The sequence below is a fragment of the Struthio camelus genome, chromosome 2 (genome assembly GCF_040807025.1).
Source record: "Struthio camelus isolate bStrCam1 chromosome 2, bStrCam1.hap1, whole genome shotgun sequence".
NCBI classification, from domain to species: Eukaryota; Metazoa; Chordata; class Aves; order Struthioniformes; family Struthionidae; genus Struthio; species Struthio camelus.
This window is the reverse complement of record NC_090943.1, coordinates 35,066,184-35,087,628: the sequence shown is the minus strand read 5'-3', so window position 1 is coordinate 35,087,628 and position 21,445 is coordinate 35,066,184. Positions and strand designations below refer to the sequence as shown.

At 38.7% G+C, this 21,445-nt stretch overlaps 1 protein-coding gene across 16 annotated transcripts in view; it reads right to left on the bottom strand.

Annotated features, from left to right (window-relative positions):
- HDAC9 (histone deacetylase 9) overlaps positions 1–21,445 on the bottom strand; it is a 508,743-nt gene that overhangs the window by 177,654 nt on the left and 309,644 nt on the right. For all 16 annotated transcript variants that reach the window (XR_011139634.1, XM_068935036.1, XM_068935038.1 and 13 more), the window contains one exon: positions 18,953–19,222. Coding sequence is in view for 15 of the 16 variants with exons in the window: in XM_068935036.1 (XP_068791137.1) it covers positions 18,953–19,222 (270 nt within the window). In the remaining variant the exon portion in view is untranslated. The remainder of the gene's footprint in view (positions 1–18,952; positions 19,223–21,445) is intronic.

Below are 21,445 nucleotides of genomic sequence, written 5' to 3'. Positions count from 1 at the left end.
TGCATATATAAATGTTAAGCAAATACAAATGTTCTCTGCCATCTAATGAAAATATTTGAGTATGTTGCTTGCATGAACCTTTGAAGTAATGCACATACGCATAGCTATGTCCAAAATAGGTGTTTAAGCACATCACTGGTTTTATTTTAGAATTACAATATAGAGGTTTATATATCTGATACCTGCTCTCACTCTTCATTTCTATGCACGTTCTGCAGTTTTCTACCACAATTTTTTACTATTGTCCCTCTTGTGCTGATTCCTCCTTTATCATCAGTGCTTTGGAATCTACTATTACTATATATCCTAATGGACTTTGATATCATGATCCTCACACACAGGCCGTGGAATTTTTTAAAATGTTATATAATCAATCTCTTGATGTCCTCCAGTGCCAAATCCAGCAGTAATTAAGGAATTTGCTGGTTAACAACTTGACAAGAATTCAGTCTGCATTTGACTGACCCCTGTCTCATTCTGGTAAAGGTATGCAAACAGATTAGCAGGTTTTCAATCAGTGTCTCTCTCAGCAGCTTGCCTCTTGGAAGGGCTGAAGCCAGTTCAGAAGTGCAAAGATGTTTCTCAGTTTTAGGAGTGTCAAAATACCAACAAGAATATCCAGCAAAACAGAAGGAAGACATACACAGCTCCTCCAAAAACTAACCCCCTAAAAGTAAAAAGCAAGTCTGAAAGAAAGAGTCCATTCAGCAAGTGGTTTGGGAGATAAGATGTTACGTGTATAACGCCATGCTCACAGGCAAGCCGGGAGCTGCAGTCAGAGTGCAAAGATAAAGCCTTAGGCCAGAGCAGAAATGTCAGAACTTTCGAAGAACTCCGAATACTTCAAGTTATACCCTGGAGTTGAAGGTACTGCTAAAGCTAACTGAAGCTGGATTGCAGGCTTGCTCTTAAGAGTCTCCAAACATTTAGGATGCTTTGCTGCTGTTTATGTTCTGATGCTGAAGTGAGATTAGACACTTGAGAAAACACTGTGTTAATCTACTCCACAGTGATTCACACTGGTCACCAGATTGGAGTGAAGTCCTGCTGAAAAGTTTTAAAACTAGGCAACAATATTGGAAGTGGAGCCAAACCAGCAGTGTTGTTTCTAAGGCTTGGGGCTCTGTTCCAAAACTACTGCCTCCTCTTCTCAAGCAGCTTAGTCATCAGAAGAGGTCCATTTAATAGTAAAAATTACCATGATTTGGGGTCAATAAATTTTTTTTCTCCCCGCCTCCAAGTGATAAACCACAAAGTGCCCCATGAATTGATCTACTTCATGTTGCCGTGTAGTTTGTAATCTTCTTTTTTCCACATGCCTAAGTATTTCATTATATTTCCTCCTTGAAACTTGGAGGATTTGGTTTCTCCCTCTCCCAATGTAGTTATCGTTGGCCTGTGCATCAAACATCTTCATCTAGTGAACTCCAGCCACAGAACAAATGCACCACCTACCAAACCAAAGGCGCCCTATTCAAATCACAGTCCCATTTGGCAGCCAGTTCTTCTCATACCGTTATACTTGGAGCAAACTATAAATCTTTTGCCTTGGACACTACTCACTACCTCAAGTGCGTAAAACTAGTTATTACAACAATTTCAGTAAAATGATCAACTGCTAGAAAGGGATTGTACTGTAGGTGTAACACATTTTGCAGAGTTAGCTTCATATAGACCCCTTTTTTTATTTCTCAAAATACTTAAAGTGCTTCCTTCTAGCAAACTTTTACTTCTTTGGACCTGCTTCTGCTTTTTTGTTGTTTTCTTTTTTTCTTTTTTTCCCCCTCACTATCTTTTTTTTTTTTTTGGGGGGGGGGGGGGGCTGTGTGGTCTCTTGCATTTTTTGTGAGCTACCATTTGTAGAAACCACCACCACCCATAACCTAATGTATAAAAGGACCTCACCATTACTGCCTTAGGTGAAATATAAACTTGAAAATGCCAGATCAAATTCATATCCATGGAGATGAAAATCTCATTGAACTGTCACAGGACTTTGTTTAACCTAGAGTGATTTTTGTCTTCATGTTATCTTAAAAAGAATTATTTATGTGAATGAAGGTATGGGAAAGGAATATCTCCTTAAGACATCTCCACAGTATAACTGCCTGAATAGTTATGCATATACAGGGACGTCCCCCCCCATATTGAAAACAAAATGTTCTACTCCACTAGTATATGCTCACCTGAAGCCTAATGTTAGTCCTCCTCCATGATATACATCTGAATTTAGAGTTCAGTATAATCTATTGGATGGTGGATTATCCATATCCTAGTTTAGTACAAAAGCAAGAGTTTTAGTAAGACGCTTATAATCCAAACGGAATGATTTGGAAATATATAGACGGAGCTTTCTTTGCAATTGACAAAAGGCACACGTATATGCCAGGCAGATGGGAAGGCAGCTTTACCCCAAAGGCTCTGCTTCTTTCTCTGTTACCCCGGTCACCCTTTGCACTTCTCCAAAATGATTGCTAAAACTGCCTCAGTAATGCGTGGGAGTGAGAGAGGAGGGAGCAGTTTAAAGTATTTGTTTACAAATAGTTTATTGCCATCTCTAGGGCTATATAAAGCTGCGTGTGTTACTTCTCACCTTCTGAATTTGGTTCAGATCCATGTGATTCCTTGCAGTGGAACTACTCCTTATAGTTTGGGGTAGTTTTGCTGCCTTCTGAGTTACCTAGGGGAAGTTTTTTGTTTGTTTGTTTGTCCTTCTGAGATCTCGGATCCAGCCAACAAGTGGTCCTGTGCCACAGGGCAAGAGTGAAACACTATGAAGTCATAATTTCTTTTCCGCAGGTGTAGCAGGTACATGTAAGCTGCTCACCTCCTAAGGCTCACAGTCCCGAGGAAGGAAAGAGGTTAGCCCTAAAAGATTGCCTTCCTTGGATGGCTGTAGCTTAGGTTAAGGTCCTTGTGTCAGAAGGAGAGAACAAAGATGCCTTAAAACTTGTTCTCCCTTCAAAAGCAATGTAAAAGCTCACACTATCTGCCTAAAATGAGACTGAGCAGAGAACTTGTTCCTGCACATGCAGTATGCGCATCAGCAGGCTGTTTTCTACTGCAGCACATTGCAAATTCACAGCTGAAGATATGCTGCTTCCTCATCTTGCTCTGCTTTTGTGTACTCCAGCTAACTTTCCTGCAGCTTATTCTTAGCCACAAACAGGGTGGAGAGCTTTTTCCCTTAATAAGCCATTTTCAAAGGGAAACTCAAGTAAATTTTACTTACAAATTTAGGAAATGGTAGGAAATCAGTGGGGAAAAAAGCTATTCCTGTAAATGTGCTGTCTAAATATAAGAGCTCAAGATCTCTAGAGGAAATCAAAGTCTGAAAAAGCAGTGACAGTTGCTTAGAGTAAATATAAGACAGTATTTTAATAAACAAGCAGAACCTCTGGCTAACATATTATTTCTCAGCCTTTTCCCTTATTTTATGTTTAAAATTAGCCATATTTTCTCCTCAGACTCATACTCCCTAATAAATTAACTTATTCAAATAACAAAACCACAGGATAAAAGTATGCCTTTGACTTTGATTACATTACTTATGGTTGCAATTCAGATAGTCTTGATTTCAGCCTCTGTTGTTCCTTGGGACTTGGACACACTTAAACTGCTCATAAAATCGTAGTTCTTACATAGCTGGCTAAGCTGTTGGTCACAAGGAGATAAGCATATCTCCTTTTATTGCAAATGTCTTGGAACATAATTTTGCAAATATGGTGTTGTCTATGCTGCCCTTTCATAGGGACCGTGGGCTTATGTTGGTGTAACGTGGAAGAATTTAGTTCTGAATGGGGTGAGTTTATCTGTAAATACAATTCCCAAGCAATCAACAGAACTACAGGAAACAAAACGTTGGCTAAGCTGTAGCACAGACAGAGCAAAACTGATACCATTATGTAAATATAGTTTCTTCAAATCTGCAAATCAGTAATTTAATTTGTATCTCTTATGGCATACTTGTTGCAATAAAAATGACACATTAGTAGAAATACCTTGCTCACTACCCTAGAGCCATGTAAATACTATGTTGACTTCATATTGCATGCCTGGAAAAACTGGGATGGCAAGGAGGAGAGAGCAGGAGTGATCCTAACAACTGCTATAGCCAAGGGAAACACTACATAGGCAGCACATAGCCCTTCAGTAGAGATTGAGTGTCTTTTGTGTAGCAAGTTGCCTAGCAAGGCTGATTAGAGGGACCAGGGAAAAGTGGAGTGCTCCTGAAAGCTTAATGAAACTGTTTGTAAAACACTACTTGTGAATCTTAGACCTCTTTTCTTCAGAGCTGGAAGTATTGTACTGCTGTGTAGCTACATCAGCCTGTTGTAAATGAGATGAGCAAGAAATACTTCTCTACCGCTCTCCAGGCCTTGCAGATTGCCAGTTTAGACCTGCCACACTTTAAAAGGAGCTCTTGACATTAAAACAGAAGAAATAATGCTAAAATAATGGGTCGCTGTAGAATGCAAAATGCAAACACAGTAAAGTGTCCTGCCAAGGCAAGGAGACTTGCTTTCTTGGCTTGCAAGTCCCTTTCCCCAGGAGTGTGGAAATAGCTGGCTAGTGTGACAAAGGATTAGGATTTACCCAACCTATATTGTCACATCACTGGGGACCAGGATTTAAATCAGATGCAAAATGAAGAAAACTTTTAATATTTCAAATCTAGATTACTTTAAAAAAAAAAAACTGAATTCTTAATTTTGCTTTGACTATGGGTAGTACATTATTGCACTACTAGATGACAGGCAGATTTTAAAGAAATGGTTTACTATGGTCATTACTATGGCCACACACTTTAAATGAGTATATCGCACAACATATGTTTTACAATTGTAAAGACATTATAAACCAGTGGGCCCAAACTTAATAAAGCAAGATGCCTATTAACATAGGCAAGAATGAAAGTGTATCTGAAAGCACTATCACTCCACTTCTATACACTCATGCACTTTTGCATGTAATTCAGTGGTGTAAACCTAAGTTTGGGAGGGGGAAGAGATGTTCTTTCAAGTGATCTGCAGCTTCTGAACTTGAGAAAATCAGGCTTTTTGAAAAATGTGGTGATCTTTCCACACATCTTTCTGGAAGGTTCATTGCTCCTAATTTCAAAACCACAGCAGCAGCCTCATGGATATGCAGGACAGCCCCTCTGAATCTTTCTTCTCCTCCTCTTCCCAGTTTGTCATTTTTGCACTTGATTTGCCTGCTCTTATCTGGTTCCTCTGCATGTTTTTTTTCCCCTATTCCCAGTCTTCCCAGTATCACAGTAAAGAAGCCAATCTATTATCCTCTGCTTGGTTTTTTTTTTTTTTTTTTTGGGGGGGGGGAGGGGGGGCTGGTTCCTGCACAGACTCCAGCCTACCAAGTCCTCTTGGAATACTTCTGGTTTCTTTTAAGTTGAGCTATCATTTATACTTGTTAAGTTACAATACTCTAAGGACTTGCATAGGGAGTTATAATCTATGTTTTCCATAAATCGTGCAAAGATGCATGCACACTGCTTGAAATGCTTGTGCCTGCATCTATTTTTACACCTGAATATCTGTATGTGTGTACACAAAACATAAGATCCACCAAAATGTTAACAATGACAAGGCAATTCCTCTACAATGTTCTGTTTGAAGTTTTTCGGTTGAGAAGCATGTAAATATATGAACTAGTATATGGAAAGATGGGAGCATATTCCCACACCTGTTAAGGAAGTGGGAAGTAGTGTCATCTAGTGGTTAGTTCAAAGCTAAATAGGACAGGAGCTGTGAATCAGTATATATTATTCACAATTTTTTTAATTTGTGCATTACTGTACTCTGCAACTTAGATGAAATCAATTTTATTTCTCTCACTAATTCAGCTATAAAATTGGGGAAAAGTAAAGCTAGTTGGAGAATAATACCCTGAAATATCAAATACATTCTGCTAACATATGGACACTCTCCTTTTCTGCGTGTATTTATGATCCCATGCAATGTTTCCCTCCGATGGTGCAGACCACTTTAGAACCTATCCATAGGTCCTCTGGCCCTTCTCCAAACATACAACATGGACTGGAAACTACTGTGGCAGGATGCTTGCACAGCACCATATGAAGAGGTAAATGAATTTACTTCTGACACACAAAGTAACCAAAGTTTCATCTGTTTCTGTAATGGAAAAGTCTTTCTACATGTGGTAATTCTTTGTAAGACGGAACTCGCTTTGATTAAAAGCTGGTTCTTATTCTTTCCTCTTATGGTAACAGGGTCACTAGAAATTATATTCTCATAAGTCTGAAGTGCTTAATAGCATTTCTGAATGCAGGAGAACATGCACTTGCTTGCAACTTAAGGGAATAATAACGTTAAGTGCATACTTAAAGGTAAATGTGTGATTAATTTCTTTGCAGAACTGTTTTTATAATATGAATGAAGTACTGTAACCCGATTATCTCTTCCAGTCTTTTGACAAAAGATTTGCATTAAAGCTCTAATTTACAGGTACTTCTTACATAAAAATCATTGTAAGCTGCTAATATAAAAGCTAAGTTCCACCTGAATACAATATTATCTGTATGATTACTTGCTATGGAGTCTTAATAGCTACACTTCCATCTACAACAGTTTCATATATTAAAATTAAAGAAACTGAAACGTATGAAAACAGCTGAATGAAGCACTAAACATGTTGTAATGGATCAATTATAAATAGTACTCTTCCAGTGGCCCTTGCTAAGAGGCAGCTCTAAAATAACAGTGATGCATGTCTTAAGTTTCTGCTAACAAAGCTGATTTTTGACCAGGAGGTTATAGTATTCTTTTTCATCTATTGAGCCCCAGAAGGTGACAGTTCTTCTTCATATCCCTAATATTTCCTTTTCAGCTCACCAAGGCCAAAATGTCATCTTTTCTTGTAAAACAAAAAATCAAAGCCAAATGGTAAAAATGCAAAGTTTTGGTTAAACAAACAGTCACTATTTCAGTGGTTCTATCTGCAGCCTGCAGAGCAACTAAACAAAGCCAAGATATTGTCCATCTCTTTGACAGACAAAGAGCCTCAGAGGTTCAGAATGACATGCCTGGGGCTGGCACGTGATTAGAGTAATTAAATTAAATAGCAGGAAACATGTTTTCCATATGCCATTGCCTGACCACACACAAACTGTAACAGTAAATCTTTTATATTGCATTGGTTCAGGGAAATGTATAACCATCACCATGCGTGATGCCCACAAAAATAAAGTTAAAGGGAATATAGTAGCATACTGAATGGGCTCCCTGGCTTTGGTCACTGGCCTGAAATGCCAAACAAGCTCATTCCTTATCTGTTTTTAAAGGTGCAGCTCAAAATGCCCCGAGCATGTGAACATTCAGGAAGCATTACCGGGTTTACACTGAAAGGTAGTGCTGGTGATCTGATTCAGAGGAAAAAAAAATAAGATCCTTACAGTGAAGTTAAGAGAAATTTCTTCACTATCTTACAAAATTGAAATTCTAACACATTTCTGTCATTCTTTTGCAATAACTGGGTGCTCCACAGATGTATTAAAAGAGTATTTTTGTTTCATTTCTGTTTTCCTAGCGATACGATTTGAATGTCATTTTAGTTTTCAGGGCCAGTTGTTACAAGATACAGTGTGTTTACCTGTGCCATAATGCAATTAGAAGAATTGCCAGCCAGTAGACTCATCTATCATCCTTGATTTTACTTAGCATTGAATTTATAAAAATCAGCTAGAACACCTACCAATCTATTTGCAACTAACCTTCCTATGGTTGATGATGCCAAATTAAATCATTAGTGGTTTTGTTTTGTTACAGTTTTTTTGCACAGCAGAGACAAGACTGCAGATCAGTTTGGAAGGAACTGTAAATCAGTGATTGTCACTGTGATTTAAATGTCCAGTCCCTGAGATTTTTTGGCAGTGGAATACAGGAATATTTCCTGTAAATGATAAATTCTAAAGACTACAAAATGCTTTTAGTATGAAGAGAATTAAGAATTTGGGGAAAACCTTCTCAGAACATGAAAACCTTTCCTTGAAAGTACATTAAAAAGTATGTTATAGCTTTCTGGTGGAATATGAATTGGATAATTTCCTAATCATTTTAGATATTTCATCTTTTGCTTTATCTATTTCCTTAACCCAGAATGCTGAAACAAGAAATAACATAAACTTCAGCGCTTCTGATTTTAGGTCCAGCACTGACCTAAAGTGTTAAGTTTAATAATTGATAATTATACAATGAAATCAAAGTACAATCTTCCAGCTGGAAAAATAAATGTAAATTATCTTTAATAAGTAGTACAACAAAGACGATAGAATGTTGCTACTCTTGGCACAATCTCTAGTTATTATAATATTTCTCCAGTTATTAAAGTGAGATTCAAGATGTAATAAATTTGGAGACTTAGGGGTTGGGATTTTTTTTTTCTTCTACTCCTTTGGATGCTTTCTTTACTAACTAATCTGCGTTATTTGATCTGGAAAATTCTTGTTTAACAGTGAATCTAAAATAATTAAAGGAGACAATAATCACAGGAACGTGAAAATCAAAGTCTCATGTTTGTAGTAGCTATAAGCAGTAGAGCTGGCAGACCTTTTTTTTCTTCTCAACTTTTCTTAGACTCTCTGAACCTTCATTTCTATCCCCTGAAAGCATTAGTGAATTTTGGCTCAAATTGTTTGGTATGAACTACCTATAAAATGTGTTTGAATGGTCAGTTAAAAAGCAAAGCAATTACTCTCTCATGACAATCTCATCCGCTAGAAAAAAAGGATGTAGAGAAAGTTCTTGGCATGAACCTACACAGCAAGTAAAAATCTGCGCCGTGTGGCTGAAGCAGCGCCCTTGTATTGGGAGGGGACAGAGCTGCGACACAGTTGCTCTCTGAACCCCAGCGCAGGCTCTTAAGCGTAACTTCAAGACGTGCCATAAGACATGTTATGGCTACTTCTTCCTCCCCTCCGGCTCCCCTGGTACTTCCCACAGAAGCGTCTAAATGGGGAAACCTCTGCATCTGCCGCCCCCTGCTCCCGGCCGGCTCCGGGATCCCTCCCTGCTCCCTTCCTCGCAGCCGGAGGAGGCAGGTCCAGCTGCTTGCAAACCAAGCTGAAGTAGCAGTAACTAAAGGCTCGTGGCCTTCCTAAAGTAGATCTCTTTTCCAGCACCGCTTGCCTCCCTGTAGTCAGAAGGGGTGAATTCAGAGCGCTTGTGGGGGTCTGGTGCCTCTGGGGAGGCTTCACCAAAACGGCAGCCAGCCGCTGGGGCGCTGCTAGCCAGGAGTTGTTCATGGAAGCACAGAAAGGCGCTGGCAGCTCTGGGCATAACTGTTGTTATGTAAAATATATTCCTGAAAAGCAGCTCTGTGATTTTCACACTCTGGTGTTTCTTCAGCATTACCTTGTTGAGGAAAACGAGCTATATTCTGCAAGGAGTCTGTTTCCCTATGAACCTCCACAGCTGCTCAGCGGCCCAGGGGAAATTAGGCCTATAGAGTGAACTTAATAGCATTTCTTTGCTCTTATAATGCCATCATGTATGTAGAGCTATGAAAGCAAGTGAAATTCAGTCGAGTGGCTTCTGCTGATATTGAAGAAAATTATTTAATTTTGTCCCTGGGGAATTGCTCAGGCCAAAATATTTATACAGTTTTGTTTTTCCTGTCCTGGTCCCTGAAAGTGTCCACCCTATTTCTTATTCCAAAGATCTTTTCTTAAACCCTCAGTGTCTCCTCTAGTACAGCACTCTCAAGAACTACTCAGCACAGGGATGAAGTACAGCAGCCTTTTCTGACAGCAGCAGTAGGGGCAGGTAGTTGTTTGCCAGGGATGCAACAGCAAGGTACAGAGAAGGAGATCAGGTGAGTACTGAGTCTGTTCTGCTAGTGGGCCAGATGTGAGATGAATGTTTTTCAGCTTCTAATTTTTTTCACAGAATATCTAGGCTGTGCAGTCAGCTGCAAGGCTTGAATCTGCTGGATTTGTTGGGCCCAAAGACTTATTCCAATGAATGAAGCTTTTATAGTATAGAAGAATGAAATACACTCATGTTGGTCCTTCTTGACAGAAGGTACTGTTGCATTTGCAGGATTTTGCAGCCTGAAAGCAACCAACCTCAGTGGGATTGTGTCCCTCCTTCCTGACTTGTCCTACATGGTGTTACAACTCTACCTCTGTTTCCATACTTCTCAGCTGAAATTTCTTTTTCTTTTCAATATTTAACATTCATATTAAAGCAGGAGAAGGAAAAAATGTGAAAAAATCAGTACTACATGGATAATAACTTGCTATGGATCAAGCATTAAGTGCTGCTGCTTCTGACATCCTTAACTCCCAGCTGAAACAATCACCTGGAAGAAGAGCAGGTAGATACAATACAGCTGATCTGTTAAGATGATGTAAAAACTTTCAAAAAATTTTCCGTCTCTGTAACATACCATATCTCTCTGTAAGACAATACTCAGCCTTTTGCAATGATACTTAATGAGCAGGGGGCCACAACAGCGGGAGAGAGAGAGAGGCAAACGTTTATTTCTTCCTATAACTGCCTAGATAAATTCAAAACAACCTTTCAGGCTTAAGTGAACCACTTACTCATGGCCTTCAGGATTGGTTACTGAAATCCAAATTTCTGAAGGAAACTGTGTTGTGAAACCTTTTCTTTATGAGGACCCACTGCAGCAAACTTGTGCAACACCAGCTTCATGAATGCAGCGCTCTGGTGGCTCTGGCATCCCACGGAGGAGAACCCCCTGCCTGTTCCCTGGGTGAACAGGCTTTATACAAACAGACCTCGCTTCCTGAAAAAATCTCAGTGTTTGATAGCTGTTGTGCCTACTTGCTAGTGAAGCAGTGTAAGGTTCAAGAGCGCAGCGACTGGGTCTTTCACAGAACTGGATGCAGACAGTGCAACGTGGCATGAGCTGAGCGTGTGTATGGGCTGCAGGGTGTTAACTGCACAATGCAAAAGTCCTGTCTGATCAAGCTGTTCCTTGCTTATCCTCTTGCTGAAGCACACCGATTCTTGCAAACCTGCACAACTCAAACACAAAACTAATTTAACGTGTGCTGGGTGTTTTTTTGGAGGGAGAGGGGCAGTGGAGGTGAAAGAGAGGATTAATTCTTTCACATGAGAGCCCAAGCTGCTATAAAAATGACAGTACCCAACTTGAGAGTATTCAATTCAAATCCAGCTTCTCAGAGAGGACTTGGGAAAATATGTAAAAAGGAGAGACAGCCTTTGTGCTCTGAGCAGCCTGCTTGGTTAGTTTGTTATCAGTCAACACAGATAAATAACAGTCTCCATGCTCATTCTCAGTCTCTCGCTGCAGAAATGAAGCCTTGCTCCTTTCCTTTTCTCTTGCTAGTCCTGTGTTGCCTGTGTTTGTGTTTTCCTAGCCTTTCTCCAAAGGGCTGGATGTTTATATGCAAACAGTCTCTTACAGATAGTACAAAAGGCAACGCTGCATATATTTTAACTTGCTCCTAGTGAGGTCTACGCTGCTCCAGAAATGGCCAGACCTGAGCTATTGAAGTGGGGCATCCCTGGGCAGAGCCTGTGGCAATGACACTTGTATGAGTGCTGCCACTTTTATTTTTCAGTCGGAAACATTAACAGAAATGGCCTTGAAGATCTCTATATAAAGTCAGTAGCTTCAGAAAACTAAAAACTACACAGAAACTGATTGAGTTTACTATTCCAAACGGGTAGCGGGGGGAATAACCAGAAACTATGAAAAAAGACTTATAAAAATGTAGGTAAAATGTAAGAACAAAGATGTTCCAAAAAGAAAGGGAGATATCAAGGGATGTGCTGTTAGGCTTGGGAGCCTTTGATATCCTAAGGCAAGGTTTCAAAAATGGATCAAAACTGGTGGGAACGGAGGGGATCTTGATCACTACATATCTCTGTGTCTGGTAGCTGACTTTGTCATTGCTCTTAAACTCGTATTTTCAGTAATGGAAGACCTAGCAAAATGCTCTAAGAAAAAGAATGACTAGTCTTCTCAGTAGTTATCCACCCCTCTGGGCACAGACAGAGCACACTTCTCAGCAGCAGAATGTTCCTTCTGCCCAGTGCCCATTCTGGGTCTGCTAAAAGCACTGTAATAGAGACCTGGTTTAAAAATCTGCAAACTGCCACCTAAAAATACTGCAGTGCTCTTCTTGATGGCTGCCAAACCAAAAGACTAAGGAAAGGACTGGAGACTATGCTCCATGCTTCCTGAGCTGCTTTACAGCGAACCTGAGCAAAGGCTGCTTAGCCCTCACGATTGCTGCCTTGCTGCAGTCTCATAGCTGCACTTTCTACAAGCTCCTTTGCTGAGGAAATAGAGGCAGAATGAAGAGAAAGACCTCCTTGGTCTCCTGGGGATCCAAAGGTCACAGGCCCGAACATGAGAGGAGACAGATTATGTACTGTTTTCTACATTAGAGCACCTATGTCTCAAAGGCATTCAGGCTGAGCTTCTCTTCCAGGACACTGAACAACAGAGCTTTATTAAGAGTTAGTCAGCAGTATACTGAGGAACACATTTATTCACGCTCATGTTTTAAGGGAAGGGAGAAAATGAAAGGTGTGTGTATGTGACAGAGGGAGAGAGAGAAACATTCAGAGGTCAAAAGAGAGTTCTTCCAAAAATGAAGCATCTAACAAAGCAGCTTTCCAAGAACACATAATCCTCTTCACTGACAATGATAAAAAAATCACACTGCCTGATACAGGAGATGATGAATTGCCTAACGGTATGAAAGTACTATCATCTAACTGTCAAAATGTGAAGTGGTAATTACTAGGATCTGGACTTAAAGACTTTCAATTCATGCTAGTTATGTATCCCTGATTAAGTAATTTTGCCTAGTATTGCCCCAGAAGTTTCCTTACAGGCTGCTTTCTCTGACAAAACAGACTGCTAACAGTAATCAAGGTGCTATATCTCCAGTATCTTAAGGAAGAAAATAAGTATAACAAAATTTTAGGTGTCAAAATATAAAAGCACTATGAACATTATTCAATGCAGGTATCAAAGAAGTGAAATAATTTGTCATATTGTAATGCCATATGGTTGCTCAAATAAATCAGTTCTCAATTTCATTATGTAACAAAATAAGCCTTGTTGTAAACCATCAGTTGCAGAGGCGAATAGGACAGGCAAATGAAAATAACAATCTCCTTGGCATTCATAGGAAAGTGAATTTGATATGATCAGAAAATCTTGATTGTTTTCAAATCCAACTGGAAAATTACTTGTAAAAGTTTTTATAATGATGCACTCTCACATAGAATCAACATTAAAAAAAAAATTATTATTCCTGTAGCATTTGATAAAAATCTATATTTTTGATTATCACAGTTAAATGCTTGATACGGATGGACAGAACCTCAAGAGTAAAGAAGACAGAAAGCTTTCTAAATATTCAGATGGGGCTTTCCCTCATGTAGATAAATCAAAAATTTTCACATGATTCTTGGATCCCCCTTCCTCATTCTGGGAATCGTCTATGGCTCAAATTTGATTCAAAAGTCATAATGCCAGCTTGCATTTTTCAGGTTTTTGTACTGGGACTATGTACTCATGGAATTGAAGAAGGGCAGAATGGTAGAAGGTTAATGCCTCTCTTACTTTCAGCACAGTTAAAGGAGATAACTAAGGTAGCCTAGAAAAAAAAAAAAAGGTGACTTGAACTAGTATCTTATAGGACTGTTGTTACTTCCTCATTTGGAGAGGGCGGAGAGAAAATTAAAGGTTTCCTTCGAAGGCTCACATTGTTCGAAAATTATTTTTCCATCTCTCCTGTCCTTCTAGGTCTGAAAACCCAGCGCTGTTCAAGGCCAAAAATGTACCCTGCTGTCAGCTTGGTAAGACTAAATGTGCAGAGGGGCACTTTGAAGACAGCATCTTCCAAATAACCTCTCTTATATCAGTCTCGGGGCTACATACAGCTAGAGCAAATACAGTCAAGTTAAGGCAGCTATGGAAGATTAAAACAAATGCTAGGAAAGCCACACAGACGTATTCAAACAATCTCATTTAATCAGCTAATTAAGACATTGAATCACTTACAAGTAAGTATCTGGTCTGTCAAAACAACTGTAGTGACTAAGGTTCCCAGGTAGCCATAACAAAGAATTAGTTGTGGCTGAAGAATGATTTCAAGTTACTAACCTAGTACCCTTTTCATCCTCAACTGATGAGGAGGTAACCCCTGGGTCTCCAAGAGCTCAGTGTGCCTGCATGCAGACCGGGAAGCTATCCGCTCTGGGCTATGTTAGCTATGGGGCCAGAATCAAAATAAGTGAAAAGAGTCTAACGCTTGAGCTCAGCAAACGGGGATTAGAAATCAGGATGTGCTGAAAAGATTCCCTTTCTCAGTGCTGTTTGTGCATGTGAGTGACCAGGGCCCAGACCCGCAAGAGTTCCTACTGCCCAGCCTTTTCACTGGTTATGCATTTTGGCCTAATTGTATTTTTTTGCTTTTTATTCTAATTCTAAATTAGGTTGAGTTAAAATGAGGGAAAAGATGCAAAGCACAAAGTCTATCACATGCAATGGCAAAGCCCACAAAAATCACTGGATTGCACTAGAAAAACACAGAAGATAATTTTTATCTATGATGATGATCTGTTTGCCTGAGGAGTAATTCAGCATATAATGTTCTGATCTACATTGCTCCACTGAGAAACGAGGTACAGAAGTAACGCTACCACCCAGATGATGGGAATTGCATAAGGAAATCAGAAACTAAACAAATAAACGAAAAGCAAACAAACATCCCTTCAGTAGATAAGTAGGACATGCTGCTAGTGGGACAGAATACAATTAGGAAATTAACTTGGCTTAACTAATTCTGGCTGCAAATTGTAAAGTGTTCATAAGGGGGAGAAATAAGTAAACATTTTTAGATCGGTGCTTGGGACTAATGTTCACAAATTTTACCTTAGAATGCCAGTGAAGACAAAAACAGGGTATAGCTGGATTAAGCAACAAGGAGTCTTAGAAATCCTAATGATGACGACGATGGAATGAAGATAGTGCATGAATGAATTGTTGAACAGAAAAGATGAGTGGTGGTAGTGTCTAAAAAGCGCCTGCTCTGCTGAGGAATTCAGCTTTTAATTCTATTTTGTTAACGCCAGAAGATGGAAAAAAAGGGGCTAATGTTACAGTAACTACAATCCAGTAATGAACTGAATATATAAATATTATCTGGAAAAAAAAATCTCAAATATATAAATACTATGAAGCTTTTCCCCTCATTTAATAGTAAATGTAAACTCTAAGTACATTTCTTAGTAAACTTCTAAACTGGCATCAATATTGGCTTTGTTTTTTGGACAACAGGGCAGAATAAGCACTTCTTGTTCTGATAAAAGATGCACATGACTCCTAGGAAAAAAAAGTAACTTGTGGATTGTATCAGATTATGATTGTTTTCTTCATTGTGGGTGCCCTGATGCATGGTAAATAAATAATTTAGAAAAAAATTTAGCTACAGACACCAAAACAGAAATTTGGAATACTGAAAATATTTAAGGCTGCTCTTCTAACTCTGACATGAATACTTAAACAAAAGACATCTCAATAACATCACTCTTGGTAACAGAATTTACAAACACTGGATTCCAAATACGTAATACTCTATAGGGCAAATAGTACAATGTTTTACTGTTAACACTACTTAAGGTTTGCTAAGCTAAAACTTGACATTTTTATCTAGTAATTTCTCATGTATTACTGATAAAATGTTTTTTGCTGCTCTACACCTGAAAATAATCCTTATTCTTACATATTCAGGTTGCTAAAAGCATTTTATTTTAGTCAAAATGCTACCAGAATCGAAGTAGTTAACAGCGAATGCAATTTAAATGAACAGTTAAAAGGATTAGATAGATAGACTGCAACAATTTTCTGAACTCTTGTAGTAGTAATAACTCAAGTATTTTAGCAATAGAGATGGTAACATATATACAAACTGTATTTCTCTCTGCAAAGCTGAAGCAAAGTTCAGGAAATGTCACAAACCAGGAGAGGATTTAACATCTTTAAGGAGGTACTTAGATGCTTCTCTGAGGTAGGATTTGATTCTTTCTTCCATAATTGCTTTAAAGTCTGCAAAGTTTGTGGTTTCCCCCCTCCCCAATATATTTATAGGTGGCCTCTAGTATTGCAAAGGTCTTGAAGAACATCAAAAAGGTCATCACAAGCTCAGTTTCAGATGAATACCGTTTCAGTTCTAAATGGACTTCAGAAATGTGATGGAAATGATTTCAGTTCATCCAAATTTTGGATAATCAGGAGCGAAGAACTTGGGATTCGCCTTTATCTTTCCAAAATGGTATTATTTATGATCACATGTTCAAGACAAATGCCATGATGGGAAAATGAGCATGCATCAATAGTGTTTCCACATTCACTAAAACTTATAATGGTTGATGGAGGATAAAACAAGAGACCAAAAATAGACTTTGTGTAATCATTGTAAAAATAGCGTAATAAAAACCTTGCTCCTGAAAACTTCAATTGTTTCAATAATGCGTAGCAAGCACATTTGGTTATACAAAAGCAAAAGCACAACTAAGTTATCAACTTTACACAAAGTCAAATATCTGAAAGGGGATCTTTTAAAAAAAAAACTTTATTTGAGAAAGGAAGAGACTTATATCAGAAGGCAAAAAAAGGGAACATACAAACAGAATATATTTACAACACAAAACAAGAGATCACCTCTAAGGGTGTAAATAATAAATACAGTAGATTTAAAATGTAAGAGACAATTATCAATTAGAAATGTGGTTGTTTAAACCCAGTTTTCCTTTTCACTGGTTCCAGGTAGTTTCTCTACTTTAATTTTATCCAAATTTCCAAGATTCTGGAGTTAAAGTCCACTAATATACTGGGGTTTGCCACTTGAATGACATTATAAAAATATCTTTTGTCCTTTGTGAGCACATGTCTTTGAAGTGATATTATACAAAAGTCTTCTCATTTGCAAGTTTCTCCCCAAATAAAATGTATCCTAAAAGATGCACTATCCCTTTTTGGCAAGGCTGTAGTTAAGTTTCAAAAAAAAAAAGGAAAGTTATACGGAATGGGAAAAATATATAATTTCATCTCTATATATGCTTCGCTCTTTTGAAAGTGAATGTGATTTTTCAGTCCGAGCTGGTGAAAAGATTATTTTTAAAATACGAAGCACACATAAAAAACACCTGCATTTTGTCAATTAATAAATCTTTCCTATAAAAGGTGATCTAATGTTTCAGGAGGCCTTTCATTTCAGAGTGGCTATTTAGTCGTTTAATTTGTTTGGAGATCTTTTTAATAAAAAGGATAATGTATCTTTAGAAGTTTTAACATTTTAAGAGAGATTTAATAATATTAGAGCAAAATGTAAACAACACATGCTAATAACATATATTAGAACAATTTCTACATTTGGCAAAACAGCTACCTCTTTTGAAACAGGATACTGCACCTTAAAATACCTTAGCTTTAGAAATATAAATATTTTTAATAGAAAAAAAACTGACAAGGATTCCAGGTCAGTTTGGGATTATCCATATTAAAGGGGGTTTTAATACAATGAATCTTTAACTAGCTTAACAAAAGTAAACCTATAAAACAAGGTAAACATATCAAAAGGGAATATGAAGGAAATGTTTCACTGGAAAGCTTCCTTAACAATTTCCCTACTCGCTTTGTTATTTTCTTTGACAATAAATCAATTCATAGAGTGCCTTTAAAAACAGAGAGAACACTAGCCCGTTCCCCCTGCCTTACATTCCTCAGTACATGAATCACTTGGGCTTCCTGTTTCCATAAGGCATTTCCTGTTCCCCCTCACAGAATCACTTTTCTGCAGGAGAACAGCAGGGACCTGACAAAGTATCGACTTAAATAAACAGTGCCTTCCACTGCATCCAGCATCGCTCTGTCTGATTTTCCAGCAACAAAAAGGACCCGAGCTTTTGCAAAACGCACGCTGTACGAGTGCGCTTCACTTCCCAGCGTTTGCAACATACTCTGCCGCAATCTGAGTTTTCCTTTTGCCAAGCTGGCGTTCTATACACAGTCATTATTTTAGAATACGTCCATGAGACCTAGCGATAAAGGTTATGCAACGTTGTATGATTAATCTTTATTTAAAAAAATAAACAAGTGATTGGATAGCAGATAATAATAATCGTTCTGTGCTTTTCCTGCAATATCGTAGTATCTGATTGGAACCTAATGCTGCATTTTGCTTCTCGACAGTATTGGCATCTGCTTCATTTGCGGATGTCTCTGTGGACAGTATCATCAAATAAGACAGAATGAAAAATAAACTAAGCAGTGCAAAAAAGAAAACAATGCAATTTTTAAACAGTGCCTTGCCTTGCATCTTTACATCCACCTTGTATTTCTATTCTTCTCTAAATTAGACTTTATACACAAGCCTGGGACCACTGATATAGCAGTCAGTACCTGTCTACTGGGGAGAAAATACCCTATTGTTAACAGTGTTCAAGACTACAGTATGATACATTATATACAGATAGACGAAAGTAAAAGTCAGAGGATTCAGAATCAGGGAACAATCCTGTTTCATCAATCAGGTCTGGAAACTAATGCCAGCACTTGCTGATCTCAACAAGCTAGATAATACAAGTTCCACTTCACTAGAACTAAGCGATGTAATGACAATCCTGGCCTAATACACATTCTATTTATTATGCAAAGATTTAGGTAGAGTCATCGACTGCAACAGGTATTTCTCTCAACTAGTGGCCTTAAAGAAGAGCTTCACTATGGTTTTAAATGTGCATACAACACCTCTGCTCTTGTTAAATTCTTTGAACGATAAACTGGGATTTGCTAGTTCAGTGAATCAAAACACAATTGCTTATCAAAGCCCAGAAAATGCATGTGATGTTCAGATAATAACCTTAATGACAAATCCTGGAGCTAAATCTTTGCCTATTACCTGTTGCACAAAAGCAGCTTGCTCCCCAGATTCCATTTGCTGGGTTTGAATATCCTCATCACTGTCAGGCGGCTCCTCTTTGACTTTCACAGCCCCCACCTGCTGTCCTATTCTGTCATCCACACCAGCACTGCTGCTCTCAGCCCTAATGCTGGCACCACTAGCGGGAGCTCCTTCTTCCTGCATTGAGGGATCTCCATGCAGCTCTTCTTCAGCTTCCTCCAGGTGACTGCCAGGCTGCTTTAGCTGCTCAATGGACTTGGAGAGCATCTGGAAGGAGGAGGAGGGCAACAGTTACTATTTCTCCTGATGGCAAACACTGAGAATTACTAGATTTGCACTGATAAAATTCAAGCTTCCACAATAAAAGTGAGTTGCTGTGCACCGCTAACAAACTAACTTAGAGGAAAAAAAGAACCAGAGTTCATCAGCAAAAGGTCACTTGTTAGCCTGCAGTAGAAAATACTATATATGTAAAGAGTGCTATCCAATAACATTAAACTAGAAATAAGGCAGAAAAATGAAAAATCATTACACATCAATCACAATTAGTCATATGGTTAAAATTTTGCCATAAGGAAATTTGGCAGTGTTCACACAAGCTTCTTTACCAAATAAAGCCTGAAGGCGCTAATGTCCAACAAAGGAGTGGTGACAAGGAGCTGGTGTTGGTGGCACAAGGAGACTCCCTGCAAAGACTACAGCTTTTGTCATGCATGGCACGGGTATCCATTTCAGCAGTAGTGATATGACACAGCTATCCAGACAAATCTGTTTTTACACGGTTAACTGCTAGTGTAAAGCTTTGCTGAGGTATCACATGCCTCATTGTTACAGTCAAATATAGTTTATGCTTTCCTATTTAAGATTCAGCAAATGCAATACAAAAAAAAAAAGTCACTCTCTGCCTTGCTGAAAGAGACACAAATCAAACACACGCCTAAGCATCTGCAGGATCAAGGGAGTAATTATCATTTATTCAACTCTGCCCTCTCCCACACCTCTTGATTTCAAGCAAAATTGCTTTGTATCACCAGGGTCAAATAGTATACTGAGAGGGAAAAGAGCATCTTTTACCATCACATTCGCATTCTGCCCTTCTTCTCCCTCCTGTCCCTCCCCCCAGCTAAGAAGTCTTTCAAACTGAGTTTTAGCTAGCAATATATGCTCAGTTACACGTGGTTTGAGTAAAGCTACTTTGGCACAAACTATGGATGTTGTAGTTTGCTTCATTCTGCTTGCTAATGCATATGGGAAAATGCCACCCTAGCGCAGGGCAGGTTTGTCAGTTGAACCAAGATCAAGAGCCTACAGCTGGACTGAGGCACAGAGGCAGCAGCAAGAGCTGAAAGATCTGTTTGTGCAGTTCCAGGTGATGCATTGATGCTTAAGGCGAAACGGAGAAACAAATTCCACAGTGGACGTCTACAGGCTTCAATCAGAGAAAAACCTTCACTTTTAGGGTAAGGGGGGGCACAATGGCTTACTGAAAAGAAATAGAAAAAAAATCCTTTTCTCTAGTAACTGGCAAACCACAACACGTCTCCTTCATAGTGCAGGTGGCATTGCTCTAAGCCAAGGAATACTTACTAGTGCAACTAATGCAAAGTGTCTCCTTTTAATAAGAAGAGTCTGGAAAATTTCTGAGATCAAACCCATAAATCTTTTCCAGTTGTTTCTCAGAGGATGGTCTGACCAAGAAAGCACTGAAGTGAGCTACATGTATTCAGACTGGGTACACTAATTTCTGTCACTTAGTTAAACATGTGTGGGTGATCCTTCTCCATTCCTCAAGCAAGAAAAAAAAAGAAAAGGAAAGAAAAGAAAAGAAAAAAGAAAAGAGAAGCAAAGAGAAGAGTCTGGCTGCTTAGCTGGCTGACTAGCAAGCAAATACAAGCTGAAACATCTGTGTGACAGATAATCATATACAGCTATGAGAGTCATTGATGCTGATCCATCTGTAAAACATTCCATATGCCAGTTACTTGACATCAGGTGGGTTAGTCTGGCAGGAGAAGCAAGAGAAAATGGGTGCATGTCCACAGCAAAGTTAAGGCACATATTTAGCTCATTACTGCTCTCCCTTCTTTTATGCTTTTTCACTTTTATGTCAGCCTCTTTCTCCTTCACGCTGCTGTATGGAATAGATCTTTAGTGCTGCTGAGCTTTCTGATGCAACACGTTATGTCTTGTAGTATTTAATCTATACATGGAACACCTTCAAACACTTTTTGTATCTAATCAGTGGAGTGATACAAGCATGCAGGAGGCTACGGAGACTACAGTGGTATTTGTGTGCGTTGCAGTGGCCTACTCCCACACCAGGGAAAGTCAGTAGGAGATTTGCTCCAGACTTCAGCAACAGCAGGAACTAAGTAAATTAAACTTTGTAGAAGTCTGTGAAATTAAAATATATATATTTTCAGAAGAGAAATACAAAATACTATCATCTTATCAAAATATTATCATCTTTTATGTGGAAGCTTATTACAA